This window comes from Sardina pilchardus, chromosome 2, assembly GCF_963854185.1.
Source record: "Sardina pilchardus chromosome 2, fSarPil1.1, whole genome shotgun sequence".
Taxonomy (NCBI): domain Eukaryota; kingdom Metazoa; phylum Chordata; class Actinopteri; order Clupeiformes; family Clupeidae; genus Sardina; species Sardina pilchardus.
In genome coordinates, this window is record NC_084995.1 from 38039345 (window position 1) to 38057182 (window position 17838).

At 44.4% G+C, this 17838-nt stretch overlaps 1 protein-coding gene across 2 annotated transcripts in view; it reads right to left on the reverse strand.

Annotated features, from left to right (window-relative positions):
- The window catches only part of LOC134073134 (oxysterol-binding protein-related protein 1-like), a 28912-nt gene extending 12305 nt beyond the window's left edge, over positions 1 to 16607 (reverse strand). Inside the window, exons 1-14 of one of the 2 annotated variants that reach the window (XM_062530121.1) lie at positions 15898 to 16607; positions 15717 to 15802; positions 15355 to 15429; positions 15149 to 15260; positions 14725 to 14810; positions 14463 to 14607; positions 13961 to 14028; positions 13422 to 13466; positions 13267 to 13340; positions 12723 to 12786; positions 12480 to 12581; positions 12116 to 12259; positions 11018 to 11096; positions 9565 to 9671 (exon numbers count right to left, since the gene is read on the reverse strand). In XM_062530121.1, coding sequence (XP_062386105.1) covers positions 9565 to 9671; positions 11018 to 11096; positions 12116 to 12259; positions 12480 to 12581; positions 12723 to 12786; positions 13267 to 13340; positions 13422 to 13466; positions 13961 to 14028; positions 14463 to 14607; positions 14725 to 14810; positions 15149 to 15260; positions 15355 to 15429; positions 15717 to 15802; positions 15898 to 16021 — 1311 coding nt within the window. In that variant the 5' untranslated portion in view covers positions 16022 to 16607. Of the gene's footprint in view, positions 1 to 9564; positions 9672 to 11017; positions 11097 to 12115; positions 12260 to 12479; positions 12582 to 12714; positions 12787 to 13266; positions 13341 to 13421; positions 13467 to 13960; positions 14029 to 14462; positions 14608 to 14724; positions 14811 to 15148; positions 15261 to 15354; positions 15430 to 15716; positions 15803 to 15897 lie in introns of those variants that run through there. The other variant, XM_062530129.1, reaches the window with a different exon arrangement.
- Positions 16608 to 17838: the final 1231 nt, after the last annotated feature.

A 17838-nucleotide genomic window follows, 5' to 3' on the forward strand; every position in this document is an offset into this window, starting at 1 on the left:
AAATGCCTGAGGTTTTTATGATCTGCCGAGAGTGACGCAGAGTGACAGACCGAGTCAGATAACACACACAGCTACGCTGCGACAGAAGTATCTTAGAAAACATTGGACAGCCATTCAGTCCGGCTCAATAAGAAAGAAAGCAGACTGATAAGCCATTGTGGTGATTTTCTCCACAGAGCCCAAGACACAAAGTCACCTTGGCAAGATGCTGCTGGCAATGGGAGCTATAAATCTGCCCGCACATCTGATAGCAGAGCAGCGGCAATAAAACTTACAAGATAAAAAAAGACCACTGGAGTCATTAATTTTCTTGGGCAGTCTGAAGCACTCTTATCAAATACCACACTCATTCACACATCTCTCTCTCTCTTTGTCTCTCTCTGTCTCTCTCTCACACACAGACACATACACACACAGAGAAAGACAGAGAGAGCGAGAGAGAGAAAATAGGACTCTTTGAATCACATTGAACAGTTCTGCAATGTATTGCACAACAATAATATAGTCCATTCTTTCCCAGTCGTAAAAGGCTGATACATCTAATTCTATTTTTAAAGCGTCTGCAGCACATGACGGAAGAAAACACAGCCCAGCGCACAGTTCACATGGAGGTAGCTAGTCTTCAGAATGAATCTTTTCTTTGGACATAAGACACCATATCTTTTTTTTTTTTTAATATACAAATATTCAAAAATGTCAGCTCTATGCATAAAATGCAGTATAACGCATTTGTTTTTTCGAGTACTTCAGTGGTTTTGTGGTTCTCAAGGTGGGGTCTGTTACAGCCCTATATGACATACTGTAGGCTCTCAGAGCCTGGTTGACCACTTGGGAGCACTAACTGGGTACCTGCACAGCCTGCTTATCTCATAGTGATGGGTGTGTGCAATGCGTTTGTCTCTTTACACACTGGCGCTTCCACAGGGAGATATTGTTGTAAATGAGCTTGCAGTAGGACACATAGGGGGCAGCCGTGGTGTACTGGTTAGCGCATCGGGCTTGTAACCGGAGGGTTGCCGGTTCGATCCCCGACCAGTCCACCACGGCTGAAGTGCCCTTGAGCAAGGCACCTAACCCCTCATTGCTCCCCGAGCGCCGCTGGTTGGGCAGGCAGCTCACTGCTCTGGGTTGTGTGATTCACCTCACTGTGTGTTCGCTATGTGCTGTGTGTTCACTAATTCGGTTAAATTGGGTTAAATGCAGAGAACTGAATTTCCCTCACGGGATCAAAAAAGTATATATTCATTCATTCATTAGAGAGTCGAGTGATGGTGAGGTGAACTAGGTCCTCTGTCAGTGAGTGGGTGTGTCTGTGTACACTATGCATGATCATGGGAATCTGAGGGTTGGGAACTGGTTAGGTTTGTCAGTCCAAGATTTGTATGCTTTTGGCCTAGTTCCTCCACACAGGGCAATGCCAGACACTGCTGTTAGGCCTTCTGGAGGTGTTGTGGGGCTAATTCAAGGACACACAGATGATAGAAGGTGCCTGCTAGATAACCCTAGTGAAATGTGCACAAAGGCTGCTCTATTGGTGATGCTCTTTTTTTTCAGCACAAAGGTTGTTTTGTCTGTGATTTTGTTTTATTGCTTCTTTTGTTTGGTTTTATTACTTCTTTGGTAAGGCATTCAGGCTACTAGCAGCACATGTGTAAGAAGTAAGAAGGATAACTATACTGTTTGGCGTAATAAAACTTGGGAGCACTTCGACTCGGCGCAGTAATATCATAATTTTGGATTTTCAGTTTTACTTTGGAGTGAGGATATTACTGCACCGAGTCGAAGTGCTCCAATGTGCTATTACGTAGTTTAATATGAAAAAACGGTGGAGTGTTCCTTTAAGGTCTTGCCCATGGTGCTATACTAGCAAACCGATTTTGCCTAGTTATGAAATCAGCGGCTGGGAAGTGGGAAGGTTCCCACTTTTAAACTCTCCACTTCTGAAGTGAGCACGTTCACTATGTTGAGTGACGTCAAAACATTCCCCTGGGAGCTCTCCCAAAGCCGTCCACTTCAAACTGGAAAGTTTGCAGTTCAGGTGTGACGTATACCCCCTAAACTCTAGAATTCTCCCACTTCCCAATTGCCCATGAACACACCATTGTTTTTTTATTTGTTGTTAGAAGTGCTCTTAAAAGCTTAAATGTTTTATCCTCTTGTAAGTCGCTTTGGTTAAAAAGCATCAGCCAAATGTAATGTGATGTAATGATTTATATCTAAGACCTTACACTTTGCCCATCATCCACATGGGGTCCTGTACATGAACAATCCAGACTCCACTGTTTCAAGAGTCCATACACAGCCCGCCTAGTATGAGCCAGCACAAAGGGCACTACTCTGTGACCTTTCATACAGCAGCACTGATGATACAGCATGGCTAGCACTGGGTCCCAATCGCTCTCTCAGGTACTTGCTGATGTTAGAAAGGTCAGAGTGACTCGTATGAATCCATCTGCTGACTTCATTATTGCTAAGCACCAGCAGAACGCTGCAAAGATAACTCATCAATACTGTCTGGGACGCAGGAGGGGCTGAGCAAGCCAAAAGCTAATGGTAGGATATTGGTATCCCTAAAGCACAGAGTACGGCCACACGTCGGCATCTGTATTTGTGCTGTGAAACGGTAAGGTCAGGTAGTAGTACATTGGCAGGCCAATGACATACAGTGCAGTGTCATGTGAAAAACTGTTTAAGATGGCTAATGTCCCTGTGAACTAATATATTGCATATCACAATAATAACCTAGGTATATAATGTATGTATGAAATGTATGGATAAAACATCTGTATAATAATGAATAAAGATATTCGCACATCTGAAGAGAGTCTGAACCTAGTTATACAAAATGAGGTAAACAAACAGAGTGCAGACGGATGGATCTGGGTCGGTCTTCAAAAAAGGCAGACAGGAAAGAGGATATGGCAAAAAAACACACACAATAATTGAACAAAGAATGAACTTAGACTGAGGATTAAAAAGTTCCCCAAACATACTGCTTATCTGTCTGGAGCAAGTGCTTCAGGAAAAAGAAATCTTGAGGAAATGCGATTTTCTAGGAGTAAAAAATAGACCACTATCACAGAAGGACCATCTGACCACAATACAAATTTGCAGAGGCCACCAAAAATGCTCACAGCACCCAAGATGTGATTCTGTTTTGAAACAGAAGTAATTCTTTAGAGGTCATTTTCAGGAATAACCAATTAAAGCCTAGCTAATCTGGCACAAAGTTATCGAGTACATTTGACATGCTCAGAATTTACTGACTACCTGATTGTTTCCTTTTAGGCAGTGTGTGAAATGCTATATGTATGATGAAAAGAACCCTTCAAAGTGATCTAAGCGATGTTGGGTAATGTCACTTCTGTTGACGTTCAAACAAAACAGACGGCTAGCTCGCTACTCCCTCCCCCTCCCTCCCATGCAACTGAAACTCTCCTGAACGTACAGTACATCTCGCCGGTGATTGGAGGAAACAGTCTGTTATGTTTTCATGGTCTAGGCTGGACCAAGCTGTTTTTGTTGCCGTTTCTGGAGCCTAGGCTGTCCACAGAGACCACGTTTCTTTACAGCGTATTCAGGCCACAGGCAGCCAGCGGATGGTGAGATGTTTGCTGTACTGTATGTGACAAAACATGTTTTAGCTTAGAAATAATTGCTTTGTGGCATTGTAGGTGCACAACATCACAGTTCCACCTGTCCATAACAGCTGATTATTGTCTTTGGACAATAATAATAATAAAAAAAAACACACACTTTTGCTGTAATTAGACTTTTAGACCAAAAGTTTAAGGCCTTATGTTCTTGTACTGACAAAATTAACCCATTCCAAGCCATCTTGCCATGATGTAGCATCACACACACAAACATCTTCACTGACACAGTTCACCATCACTCTAGGTTGTTTCTTGCTGCAAACTAATATATACAGTTTTCCCTGTGCAAGCTCCAATGCATAAAGAGATAAACGTAGTGCACACCAGTTACTATGAGATAATCAGGCTCTTAAGGACTCAGTGCTTCCATAGTGAACCAGGCGGTCAACCCAGCTCTGAGCGGCTATGTCATTGCAGAGCTGATGCAATGAGCCCAGAGCCTCAGCTTCCCTCTGCGTCCCTCTAACATAAACAAATAGCCGTCCTCTCTTCATTACTGCCACCACATTACCACCGCGCGCCGCAGAGTGTGACGGTCACTTCGCCTCCCAACGCAAGTAACCCCTTTAGTGTCAAAGGCACAGGCACAGGGCCAAAGACATTTCTCCATGCCACACACACACATACACACCATCTGATGGCTGCCTGCACACGTGTGCATGGGGTGGGAGTGGGGAGAAGGGAGCGGGGGGGTGGTCACAGAGCCCTTCTGCGGATGCTCGGCGCTGTGGACAGGCCCACCCGGGAACGCTTTTGTTGTGTAACAGGCCCGGCTGGCGGCCCACTCTCCCGCTCGCTCGCTCGCTCGCTCGATCGCTTCCTCGCGCAGCCTCGCCGCATCCTCTCGCCTCGGTGCACATGGCGCTATTTTGGGCGCTTTGCTGTGGAGCGAGCGCACTAGCTCTCAAAGCCCCCCCAGAGACCTGCTATTCCCTCCACAGGATCCCGCAAGCTGCGCTTAAACTCAGCTTACTTTTTTCAAGCTGGAGGGAGAGAGAGAGAGAGCAAAAACTAGGGAGAGAAAGATAGTGACAGACAGAGAGAGAGAAAGACAGTGAGAGATAGAGAGAGGGAGAGAGGGAGAGAGAGAGAAAGAGAGAGAGAGAGAGAAAGAAAGAGAAACAAAAGGAGAGCTTGGGATATGGCTGAGGTGGCCCAATTTAAGTCCTTTAATGAAAATAAATAAATAAGTAAAATATGATAAATAAATAAAAAGTTCTGCCATTGTAACAACGTTCAACACAGCCCCATCTCACTTTTTGGTACACATGCTGTTAAACTGTACAGTAGAGAGAGGGGGGGGGGGGGTGAGAGAGAGTCCAAACCCTTGCAGGGAAACATAAGCATTTGACCTTTCAACCTCACAGCTGAAATATGACAGTGTAAGTATGCGGAGGTCAGCAGAGTGAGACAGAAAGACAGCTGGCTCTGTCAGACGACAAAGAAATCTGGCTCGCTGACCTGATGAGGAAGAAGAAGCAGAGCGAGAGAAAAAAAGACTGTCTATGTCTGAGTGTAAGGGGTGTGTGTGTGTGTGTGTGTGTGTGAGTGATGGAGAGGGAGAAAAGAAAAAAAAAGAGAGGAACAGCCAATGTGTCTTGCTAGTCTGGGCAGCATCGGTCCTAACAGTCGAAGACTCTGCAGTCTGTCAGTCAGTCGGTCATTAACTGAGTGACCATGGTTTGGGACAGAGGAATACTTCAGCGTCAGGTCTCTGTGACAAATGGTCCCAGTTACATAATGAAAGACTTCTCGACACTTGATCCTGACATAAAAGATGGCTATTCTGTCTGAGAGAGGAAATAACCCCACTTGGGATTGTGTACATCATGTAAGTGTAAGTGTGTGTGTGTGTGTGTCAGTGCATGTGTCCGTGCATGCCTGTGCATGCTTTACAGTGAGCTAAGTGTGACACAGACACAAACACACACACACACACACACACACACACACACACACACACACACTCGACCCATCTCAGCCTTGAGGACCTCCCTCTCTACTCGTCCTACATACGGAAACCGGTAACCATGGTGATTTCACGCCTGGAAACGAGCTGAGGAATAATGGAAAACAGAGCCCCTGCACAGGGAGTCAATGGGCTCCTCGCCTCCAGCATCCTCCAACACTGAATGAGCAGCACCTCCATCAGCCAGAGGCTGGACATGAATGACCGACAGTTAATGAAGCAAGCGAGGCAGGGTCAAGGGCTCTCCCGAGCTAGTAAACAATAAACAGAAACGGACAAAGGCGTCCTACAGCTAGAATCATCTACATCCAGACACAAGCCACTGCTTACCCACTGTTTTGAAGCCGCTCTTCTTTTCAAACCAGATCTTGCGCTCACCTTATTTCACCTGCACAGTGCTTGGACAGCATAGAGGGTTGGGATGACCACAGGAAGATAAGATAGTCCCTTCAGCAATAGGTATGATTGACAGGCGGAGATAACGAAACGATTGGGGTCAGTGCAATGGCTTCATAGAGGCAACACGCACCGCTCTAATCCATTTAGTTCTGATGTAACACGGTCAGATTGATTCAGACAGTGAGGCATGCTTGCTCAGACATTTCCCTATTATCATATGATCCAGCCATAATCCAGCAGGCAAATCCCATCTAGCGCCCCCCCTCCTTTGGCTCACGGTAGCCCCCCCGCTGCTTAAGGTGAGCGGCGAGGAGAATGAGGTAATGCTTACGATGCTCACTAATCACCTTTCCACTCCGCAGACTTTTCCAGATTCGCAGAGATGGTTTAATTAGGAGTCGGAGTCGTGTGTGAAATTGCCCACTTTGGTCCTTTTGTTTTTACCCCTCTTTTCTGCCTGCAAATATTTGTTTGGGGGGAGGTTTGACACGGCCACTCTGGGGACCAGGGGTAACAAATGCTTCTTTGAAGCTCACTAACCTGAAAGCACCCTCTCAATGGAGCAGCCTTGGGCAATTGCTCTCTGCACTCAACAGCAATACCTAAATATAGACCATACCATGCAAATCAGTTTCAGATGAGTGGCATCAATAGCATTTAATGATGAAAGACACCCAGCTTCCTGTTCCTGGGCATATGCAACCTGTCCATGTGAGGGTGTGCTAATGAGCGAGAGCAAATCAGAAACTGAGAAAAACAGTTATTCCAGCAAAACCTGACCTTGTCACAAATAATTAAAATGTCATAATCAAAATGATTGATTAACAAGTGACAACATCAAAAGAACATCAAAAGAAAAAAATATTTCAAAGAAAAGGTCCCGCAAATCAAATTAAAACACAACAATGGGTTGTGTCATCCACAACTTTTTAAGTATCCACTGCAGGTGCATGACAGATTAGTGAAAACGTCTCAGATCTTTGCCCATTCTGAATAAGAACGGCACTGACAACTCTGAACACTTAAATATATAATCCACATAAAGCACTCAGTGGCGGACATCCAACCCTTGCCTTCTGGATCCAATCTTGGGTACTAAGACACAAATCTGTCTTCACTACAATACAACTTAGTGCAAATAGCACTTTCAGCCCATCCCAGCGTACATCCCACAAGCACACACACACACAGGAGTCAGGACACAGGACACTCTCCCCCAAATATTTCCTCAGTCTGCTCCGCAAGGAGAGAAGAGTGCAGACGGATATAAAAAAGGAGACGCAAGGTAGCTGTATGTACCTGTTCGGATGACGGCTGGTGTCACTTTTCTCCCCTTCCCTCCTCGGTCCCGGACGTTCTACGGGCTTGTGTGACGGAGCGCCAAGAAGCTGCGCGTTCTCGCCTCCTCGTGGTTGTGTGTGTGTGTGTGTGTGTGTGAGAGTGAAAGAGTGCACACGCTCCACTTCTCTGCGTGCCTTGCTCGTGCTCGTGAGTGAGTGTGTGAGGTCACACATGCACGTACGAGCATCTGAATGAGAGAGGGGAGAGGAATGTGTATGCATGTGCGCGTGTACATCACGGTGTGAGTGTGTGTGTGGATATGTGTGTGTGAGTGAGACAGAGGCAGAGAGAGGAACAGAGAAGGAGAGAGAGAGAGAAAGAGAGAGAGCCAGAGTGAGAGAGCCAGAGAGAGAGAGAGCAAGGGAGAGAGATACAGAGAGAGAGAATAAGGGAGAGAGAGAGACAGAGAGATAGAACAAGGGAGAGATACAGAGAGAGAGAATAAGGGAGAGAGACAGACAGAGAGATATAACAAGGGAGAGAGAGACAGAAAGAGAGAATAAGGGAGAGACAGACAGAGAGAAAGAACAAGGGAGAGAGAGACAGAGAGAGAGAATAAGGGAGAGAGAGACAAAAAGAGAGAGAGACACAGAGAGAGAGCAAGAGAGCGAGAGAGAGAGAGAGAGCGCTAGCCCGGGATGCTCTACGGAGCGGACTGCAGAGCTCAGCATAAAGAGGGCTTCTTGGCTGCCGGTGCCCTAGCAGCGCCGCTGATTAGTCCAGCCCTCGGCCCCTCTCCCAAGGGCACGCTGGTGGCCGGCAGGGGCCGCCATCTATTAAGATGGACACCAGCATTGTCCACCTGCCACCCTGACGCCACACGCAGGCTCAGGTGCTCTCTGTCATCCGTGTCCAAAGAATGACACAATCAGCTCAACTGTGACCCATGTGTCCAAGAAAAGATGGAGGATGTCATTTTGAAATGTGGATGTGGACTAATTCACATCCTTAACATGTTCACATTTTAATTCTTATCTTTGACAACAACAACAACAACAACAACAACAACAACAACAACACAAAAACATAAATGTGACTGATCTTTTCACAACACAACATGGGCTATACAGTATATATGAATGAATTGTCCTATACGGTCCTATAAGGTGGACTGACCATGTTGTGGGTAACTGTGCCTCTGCAAGGGCACATACTGTAGGATTTTTGCAGTCCTGAAAGGTTTGAAAGGTACATTCTGCCTGCATTTCTTTAATCCCTTTTTTTCTGCAGGACGCCCAGCGGTCTGGCAACATACCACTGGTAATCAATTCAGTCTTATCTCCCTAACTGTGACTGCATGTGATCAGCACACTGACGCACTGGAAATCAATTCAACCGTATCTCCTTAAGTGGAGATTCATTCAGCCTTACACCCTAACTGCGACTGCATAGGATCACTGCACTGGGCATTAGCATGTACGCCTCACTGGAATAAGTAATAATAATAATAATAATAATAATAATAATAATAATAATACGTTTAATTTATATAGCGCTTTGCTCAAACCCAAGGTCGCTTTATATTAGTGGAAGGAAAAAATATGCACACGTAGTACAAACAAAGAAAACACAAGACAATACAACAAACAAACAAACAAACAAGCAAGCAAACAACACAACAAAGAAAAGCTAACTGTACAGGGCTATGTGTTGAGTGTGGAGGAGAAGTGATCATTAAACAAAGTTGGGGAAGGGAGTTCCATAGTTTGGGGGCCATGGCACTGAAGGAGCTGCCACCCAGGGTGGAGAGTCTGGTGCGGGGGATAGTCAATACGTTTTAGTCAGAGGACCTGAGTGAGCGGGATGGAGTGTAAGGGGTTAAGAGGTCGCGGATGTAGGAGGGAGCAAGGTCGTGGAGGGCTTTGAAGGTGAGTAGTAGTGAAGAATCAAGGTAGTGGGTAGTAGTACTATGTATTTAAACCAGGATGGAACTGTTAGCCAGTGGAGTTGATGGAGAATGGGGGGTGATGTGTGCAGATCGTTTGGTATGGGTGAGGAGCCTGGCTGCAGAGTTTTGAATGTGTTGCAATCTGTGAAGGGATTCAGCAGGGAATCCAAGGGAAAGTGAGTTGCAGTAAATTAAAGAGTGAACCATAGTCTCTGGAGCCTCCACCTCTGGAAAAGAAAGGCGACACAGGTACTGAGGGTTGAAACCACAGTGTGTGTGTGTGTGTGTGTGGGAGGGGGGTGTAGAGATACCTCTTCCCTCTGGGAGAGTAGGTCTAGGCAGTGGCGCAGAGCTGAGCAGGTCTCTCTGGAGCAGTGGGCCGTCTCTCGGGCCTTCAGGAGGACGGGCGTGGCCACCTCTGGGACAGGGAGAGAGGTTCACATATTGACTCCAGCGGACCTCACAGAGCTCTAGCCGTATTTACTCAAGTGACTTGAGTTGAAGTTTAAAGGGATATTCCGCCATTTTTGGAAATACGCTCATTTTCCACCTTCCCTCAGGCAAAACAATCGATATTTACCTTGTTCCCGTTCATCCAGCCATTCTGTGAGTCTGGCGATACAACTTTTAGCTTCAGCCTAGCATAGATCATTGAATCGGATTAGACCATTAGCTTCTCGCCTGCTAGCTTCATGTTTAAAAGTGACTAAGATTTCTAGTTTTTTTTTTTTTTTTTTTTTTTTAAGATTATTTTTTTGGCCTTTTTATGCCTTTATTTGGACAGGACAGTAGAGAGAATGACAGGAAGTGAGTGGGAGAGAGTCGGGGTGGGATCTGGAAAGGACCACGGGGCGGGAATCGAACCCGGGTCGCCAGCGTATGGTGCAGGTGCCCCAGCCAGTTGCGCCACTGCCGGGGCCAGTGACTAAGATTTCTGGTCATTTTCCCATTTAAAACGTGTCTCCTCTCAAGTTAGAAAGTGCAATAAGACCAACTGAAAATGAAACCTGGCGTTTTTCTAGGCTGATTTGACATGGAACTACACTCTCATCTGGCGTAATAATCAAGGCAACTTGCAAACGTACCATAGGCGCAGTGATATCTTACGCAGCATCTGAAAATAGTCCCCATAGACAACAAGCAGTAGTAGTGCCAGTAGCTGCAAGTTGCCTTGATTATTACGCCAGATGAGAGTGTAGTTCCATGTCAAATCAGCCTAGAAAAACGCCAGGTTTCATTTTCAGTTGGTCTTATTGCACTTTCTAACTTGAGAGGAGACACGTTTTAAATGGGAAAATGACCAGAAATCTTAGTCACTTTTAAACATGAAGCTAGCAGGCGAGAAGCTAATGGTCTAATCCGATTCAATGATCTATGCTAGGCTGAAGCTAAAAGTTGTATCGCCAGACTCACAGAATGGCTGGATGAACGGGAACAAGGTAAATATCGATTGTTTTGCTCGAGGGAAGGTGGAAAATTAGCGTATTTCCAAAAATGGCGGAATATCCCTTTAAAAGAGCGCAGTAACACAGCAGCTGCTTCTTATGAAGCACATTTAGTCAAATAAGTACATTAAGTCAGAACCTTGTACATTTGTAAAGATGAGGGGAGAAGGAGGTCTACATCAAATAAAAATAAATAAAATAGAAACTTGACAGAATTAGTAACAGGCAAGGAATGTGATGTGTAAAAAAACCACACAACATACCAACAACAAAAAAAAAAAACCTGGAGGGTGGAAGTGTAAAAATGGGTTTCTCTTACTGTCATCTTCCTCATTCTTCACCATGGACACAAAGATGGCCACCTGAGCCTCCAGTTTCTGTTGGCTGGCCTCAGCTGCCTGAGTCACACAGGGGCAGGGACACAAAGAACAGCGTGTTCAACAGCCCTACAGTCTCTACCCAATGTGCACATGTCCCATGGAGACCATGTGGTACCACAGGCAGCATGGATAAACTGCAAATATATGGCTTCATGTATTTGGTTGTGATTATGTTTAAACATTACATTCACATTTCACATTCAGTCTATTCACTTTGCATGGCACTGTGCTATCGTCCTATGAATACAACCCAATTCAGCCTCTGAATGCACTAGATAATATAAATGAAATGGTTTCTCCCATTCTAACTATAGTCAGTATGAAGTTGTTCTGGGAAAGATGGTAAATAACGGGTTAAATGCTCTTTACAGCAGAATCAGTGTCAATGAGGTATATTTTTATCCTCTGGATTTGAGGCATACTCTCTTCCTCTAACCTTGTACAAGGACACCATAAAGTATGCAATTACCTCATCCATCATGTCCACCATATCACATCCACAACAATTACTATCACAATTACGGCCTTCATTAGCAGAGTCATGTGCTTACAGTACATCAGAAAGAATATGAGTGCATTAGAAGTGCATAAGACGTATGAAGAAATACGTTTTTGCTCCCATACTTTCAAACTTTCCACAGTCTCTCGGGATCACTTTGTCCTGAAGCCCTACTTAATATCTGGCCAAAAGCAGTCCTGAGCAACTTGCTACGCATCCACATTTAGCCTCCGTCCCTTCTGCTGGGGTTTAGTGAGGCCATGTAAAGTGAATGCACATGCATAGCTCAGGTGGCATGGCCCCTTTGCATGGCTGTGGTGCCTATAGACATGTTCCCATGGTGCGCCTCCATACAGCTGGGAACCGCATGACACAATGCTAACAGTGATGTAATCCTCATCCTCTCTCCATTTCTCAGTCATGTGTGAGTGGAGTGCATGATGGAGAGAGCACACAGCCAAGTTGAATGAAAGGGTGAAAGGATGAAGGAGGGGGGTGGGGGTTATGAGGGGAGAAAGGCTAACTGGCATTGGCTCACCATCAGGGAGTCAGTGAGATCTCCTAAGGACATGGCGCCATTGTCATCCTCCATGTTTATCTCGTCCTCCTCATCGCAGGCCTGCTCCGACGCACTATGGTACGTGCTCCAGGCGGAATGCTCTCCGATGGCATCCAGCCATTTCTGCAGACACACACACACACACACACACACACACACACACACACACACACACACACACACACACACACACACACACACACACACACACACACACACACACACACACACACACACACACACACAGAGATGAAGATGTGAGCCCACAACTACGCCACACACTGTGCCAACCTCAATTTTCAAATATTTCACAAGCTTATAATTAAGCTGAGTACTTGCTTACTTTCCGGAGAGCCTCTGGATCGGTTTTGGCAGGCACCTTAAAGGTATGGACACGGCCATCAAAGCATTTAACAGTGAAGAAGTACCTATCCCAGGCTCTGAACTAAAAGAAGAAAAAAAACAAGTGATACCATTTAGGGGAAGAACATGAATTATATATGGAATTATGCCCCTCCAAAAGGTAGTTTTTAACAGCTTATGACATTCTGAAAGGGTGTTCACTTTGTAATACCTACATACATACCATACAATGAGCCCTTATTAGGGGCTGGTGGCCCTGCTTATGTGCAGCATCATCAGCATCAGATCTACGAACACAAGCACATCAGTTAGGAAAAAGCAACAACGGCAATAAAGAGGGCTTTTAAAATGTAGGGGAAACCTGGACAAATCTGGTTAGTCCTAGTGATTGTGACACACAAGCCTGCAGGAAGGAAGAATGATTCCCAATTCCCAAACAGAAGAATAGTTATCTAAGAGGACAGCAAAACAAATATGCCATCTATATAAAGTGAAGGCCAGCTGTACTTTGTAGCTTGTCATTTCTGATTCCATTACTTGAGGCAAAGAAGCCATCAAAAAAACCAGACTGGTTTTAGTAAAAGGTGCACCTTAGCTCATGAGATAAAAGAAGCTAAGAGATGACAGAGAGAGGTGCAGGACACATGAGAATGAAGACTGCACTTTAATATGGTCTGTGTGTGTGTGTGTGTGTGTGTGTGTGTGTGTGTGTGTGTGTGTGTAAAAAATGCCAAACACTGGGAATGGGGTTTTTGAGGATGTCTTACTTCTTAGGGTACCATGAAAGAACACCATCTTTCAGAACTACCCAATGTGATCTCCAGCCCAGAAAATTAGATCTCTAGAGAGGAAGAGCGACACACATGAGTCTCACAGCACCGGTGGCCTGTCTGCACACAGTCAGAATGTTCATCCCACATACCTTCCAAAGAGGCCCTTCAAATGTCTGCACTGTAAATGCAGAAGTCTTTTGGACAGAGAAGAAAACATGTTTAGCGTTTAGCATGTTCACAAACTGTAGACAAACTGAATTCTGAGACTGCTACTGCTACGTCTGTGGTTACAGTATGGTAAATATTGTTCATTTTCAATGTTATATTGTTTTTTTGTAGTTGAAATCATTTGACACAGTACACTTTCATTCTGACAGGGTTGGTGAACTTGGTGTCCATGAGTCAGTGATGAGGTGAGGACAGGGAGGCCACCATTACACCCCTGAAGATTACCGGCGATTACGCCGCTCCGTCCGGCATCTTTTGTCTTGTGTCTTGTTATTTTGTAAATCTGTTTGTTCATTGTTGCCACGGGTACGCTGGCGACTACGCCACTCCGTTCGGCACTGTCTATGTATTTGTGAAGCGCTTTGGGTTGTACGCTGTGCACGTTAAATGCGCTATATAAATAAAATTACTTGACTTGACTTGACTTGACTTGACTTGACTTGAAGAGGAAAGTACTCACTTTCTCCTGACTGGTCTCAACAAGGAGTCGGATCTCTTCACTGTTAGCAAGGTCAAACACAGACTGATCTGCCAAGTATTGAGAGAGTGTAATATTACATGTTGTTATTCATTCCATCACTATTGACACCTATTACATGGAATTAGTTGATTAAATGCAATTTCTTTGATTATATACAGTGCATCATTTATTGAAGCATTTGACTATAGTACTAAAGTATTTAATAATATCCTATAATGAACTGGATTTATCCTAAGCATTAACATTAGCTATGCTCCACATTTACACATTTAGAGCAAATCAAAACGTTGCATGAAGCCTGTCAAATAAATATATTATGACGCACAGTTTAAGACAAACTGTGTCCTGATTGGTCCTCTATATATTTGGAGATTAGGACAGATGGACTAATCCAGAATTTGATCATTCATTACACAAAAAAAACCACTTCCTATTTAACTTGATTAAAAGCAAACATTGCATAATAATGGGAGGACTATACCATTTTTGTTTTTCATAGTGGGGATGGCGCCACTCTTCAGCAGCTTAATGACACACTGCTTCTGACCCCTGTAGGCAGCACAGTGTAAAGGCGTGTTCCCCAGCAAGTCTCTGCAGTGAATATCTGGAGGCCTCTTTCTGCTCAGCTGTGAGTAAAAAGCAAAACAAAACACAGCAAATGTGCAAACGGTGCAAAACAAGACCATGCGGGTCAAACAAAATAATAAAACATGTAAACAGTATTGTTTTGCCTCTTGGCTGACCAGCTGTGTGAGTGTTGCACTGTCGCCTTCTCTGGCTGCGTCCAGAAGCCTGTCCTCCAGCTTCCGCTCCTCTCTTCTCTGGGCAGCTGTAACAAAGACAAACCATGGCACAGATGCAGTGACCTCACATCCAAGTGAAAATTCATTCAGGCAAAGATCATTAAGGGCGGAGCGATACTTCGTTGTAGTTCATGTCTATGGGCGCAAAACGGGGATCACTTCCTCCGCATAAAGGGGTGTGTCATGCCCATAGACTTCAATGGAATGGTTGTTGCCTCTGCTCTGCTCTGCATAAAATCCCCCCCCCCCCCCCCTCCCCCTCCCCCTCCCTGCGATTCGGGTTCCAGAAAGTGGCTTCTCATGAAGTATCTTGCTCCGCCCTTAATGATCTTTGATTCAGGTTATGTCTGCATGGTGGACACACCCTCCAGCATGGTGATGATCTCGTCGTCCTCGGTCACATCTTTGGGGATTTGTGCCGATCCATTGATAACTGTTGCACAGGCATCATATCGCAACAGCAACAGAACAATCTCCTGCAAAGTCAGAGAGCTAAAAGTTGAATACTGACTCTGACAAACATATGAACAATTTATCAGTTATGCTGTGATGGTGCATAACCTACTGTACCTTTCTGCCACTGAGTGCAGCTTTGTGAAGGGGTGTATCTCCCATGTTATTCTGTAGGTTCATATTAGCCCCAGCCTATAGATTAAAAAGAGGGAGATAGTCTAAAGAATCAATAGAACGAAACAGTTGGATCATGCAGGCCTGTGTGTTGACTGTTTTGTCCATGGCTTCTTAATAAGCTTGTATCCCATCAAAACATTCAGTGTTTCAGCTGAAATGACATGAAAAGCCTTTTAAAGAACATAATTAAACAATATTTTGTCTAGCAGTTTGGCCTTCCAAAATAAAACTAACAAACTCGTTTGCCCTGAGCAGGCCTTTCTATGTAGAATTTGGGTATGGCCACTATCACTGACACTGACCTTAAGCAAGTCCTCCACAACCTGTTTGTGGCCAAAGTATGATGCATGGTGCAAGGGTGTCCATCCTGAATTGAATTTACTTCCACCTAAACAAAAATGAAAAGGGGGAGGGGGGATTCTCTCAAGAGACTAGAGTGACACTTTGATATCAGTAGTTGTTGGCCTGAATTGTCATGATCACCTCGACAGTTGATGTTAAGGTCTAATTCTCGATTCATCTTCGCTTGGATTAAGCTCTGGATCTGTTGAAAGTTTCCTTCCCTTGCAGACTTCAGGAGTTGCTCCTCAGGCTCAAGACATTCCATTGTGTAGGGCCTACTACTCGATACTGTCAATTGCTTTTATAACTGACATTCACCCTACATCTGACACAATGTTAATATAATATGTCTATTATTTGCTGAATAAACGGTAATGCTCTTGCCTTGCCTTGCCTTGCCTAGCGTTTGTTTTCTGAGTAGCTCTTGCAACAGACCTAAGTGAAGTTTGTAATTTGATAAGGGCTACAAGTGCAGCTGTCCTGCTGTCAACAGAATGAAAGTTGAAATTCAAATCCACTCGTATCGCACAAAATTCTACATAACGTAACACAAACGTAGCTGTTCTCTTAAAATCAGGCAAAAGAAACCCCGAAACTGACGCTTCAAAACACCATGCCACTTGCCTTACAGCATACCAAAGTCAGCTGGTTCATTCACCAACCACTCGTGGAAAGTTTCATCATGGCGTCTCATTCGACAGCTCCTGCTGTCAGTCAACATTTTGCCTATGGCGTCTAGCCTAGTGACTATTAATTTCACAACTGCAGAGAAGCCAGAGAATGACCTACGCTGCTTTTAGTAGGAGTGCTCGATGTCTACGCTAGATGGAACTGTAGGGCTAACGAATGAATGCGACGGGGAAAACGAATGGGGAAGTGATAGGCCTACTGTTGAAGAGAGGAGAATAAAGCGAGAATCAGGAATCAGACAGGGCAATCGGTGTCTTCACATATCAGGTTTAGATATCCCTGTGCTGGAGAATGAAGACGGCAATCAGTTAAATATGGACTGACAGACACAATAGGCCTACTTTGAAGTGACAAAATCTCAATGGCTTCAAAGGTAGATTGGACAGAGAGCAGCAGCCAAATTGCTGGGGTGACTAATATAAAAAGGATTCTAGCCTACTTTTTTTCCATGGACGATGAATCAATCAGCCAATCATTAGTCTGAATCCAGCATTTGCTTTGAAAGGACCAGAACTAAGTAGGCTAAAGTAAGTAGGGCCTACGTATAATAGGGCTCGGGCACATGCATGGCATTCTAGGAATATTGCTGCCATGTTGGTAGCGCACCGAACGTAATATCCATTCATTCAGATACAGAAGACAAGAAGCAGAAATAGGCTATAGTATTAGCGATTCTTTTCCTCTTGCTATCGTGGGTTGCGCTGTTACACCCCACTACACAGCAACATACTACCAAGAAGGTAAAAACTAAGTAGCCTAACAGGAACACATAGGCGGTACTAGTAAATCTACTACCCACACTGGCTACCCACACTCCACAATAGGCCTAAGCTAAGTGAGGCTTCCAATATGGCTGTGCCCGCGAAGTTTTCACGTCATGATCCCGAGCCCTATTAGCTTATGCAGCCTAAGTAAAATACTATTTAAAAGATGTTATATTATGTTCAGCTGCATATTGTCTCAACCTTAAAACATCCCTGAGTCCCGTAAAGTAGGCCTATTTATTACAGTGATGTTTTCACAATATGCAGCCTGTTATATGAAATTGGAGTTTTATTTTCCTGTGATAATTGCCAACAGTAGGCTAATACAAGTATTTTTGTATAGAATGCTCAATATACTAAAACGTGTGTTCATTTTAATTCTGCGCTGGTTTTAATAAATCATGCTCTCATTTTACGAGATTGTGCTCAATTTAGTAAATTGTGCACTCATTTTTCTAAACTGTGGATTAATTTGCTAAATTGTGCACTGTTTTTTACTAAGATGAAAGCACAGTTGATTAAAATGAGTAGCCGACACTATTTGCTGAAATGCATCGACTACTTACTAAAACAAGCACACAATTTATAAAAAATTAACACAATATTTAATAAAAAAAACAACACTATA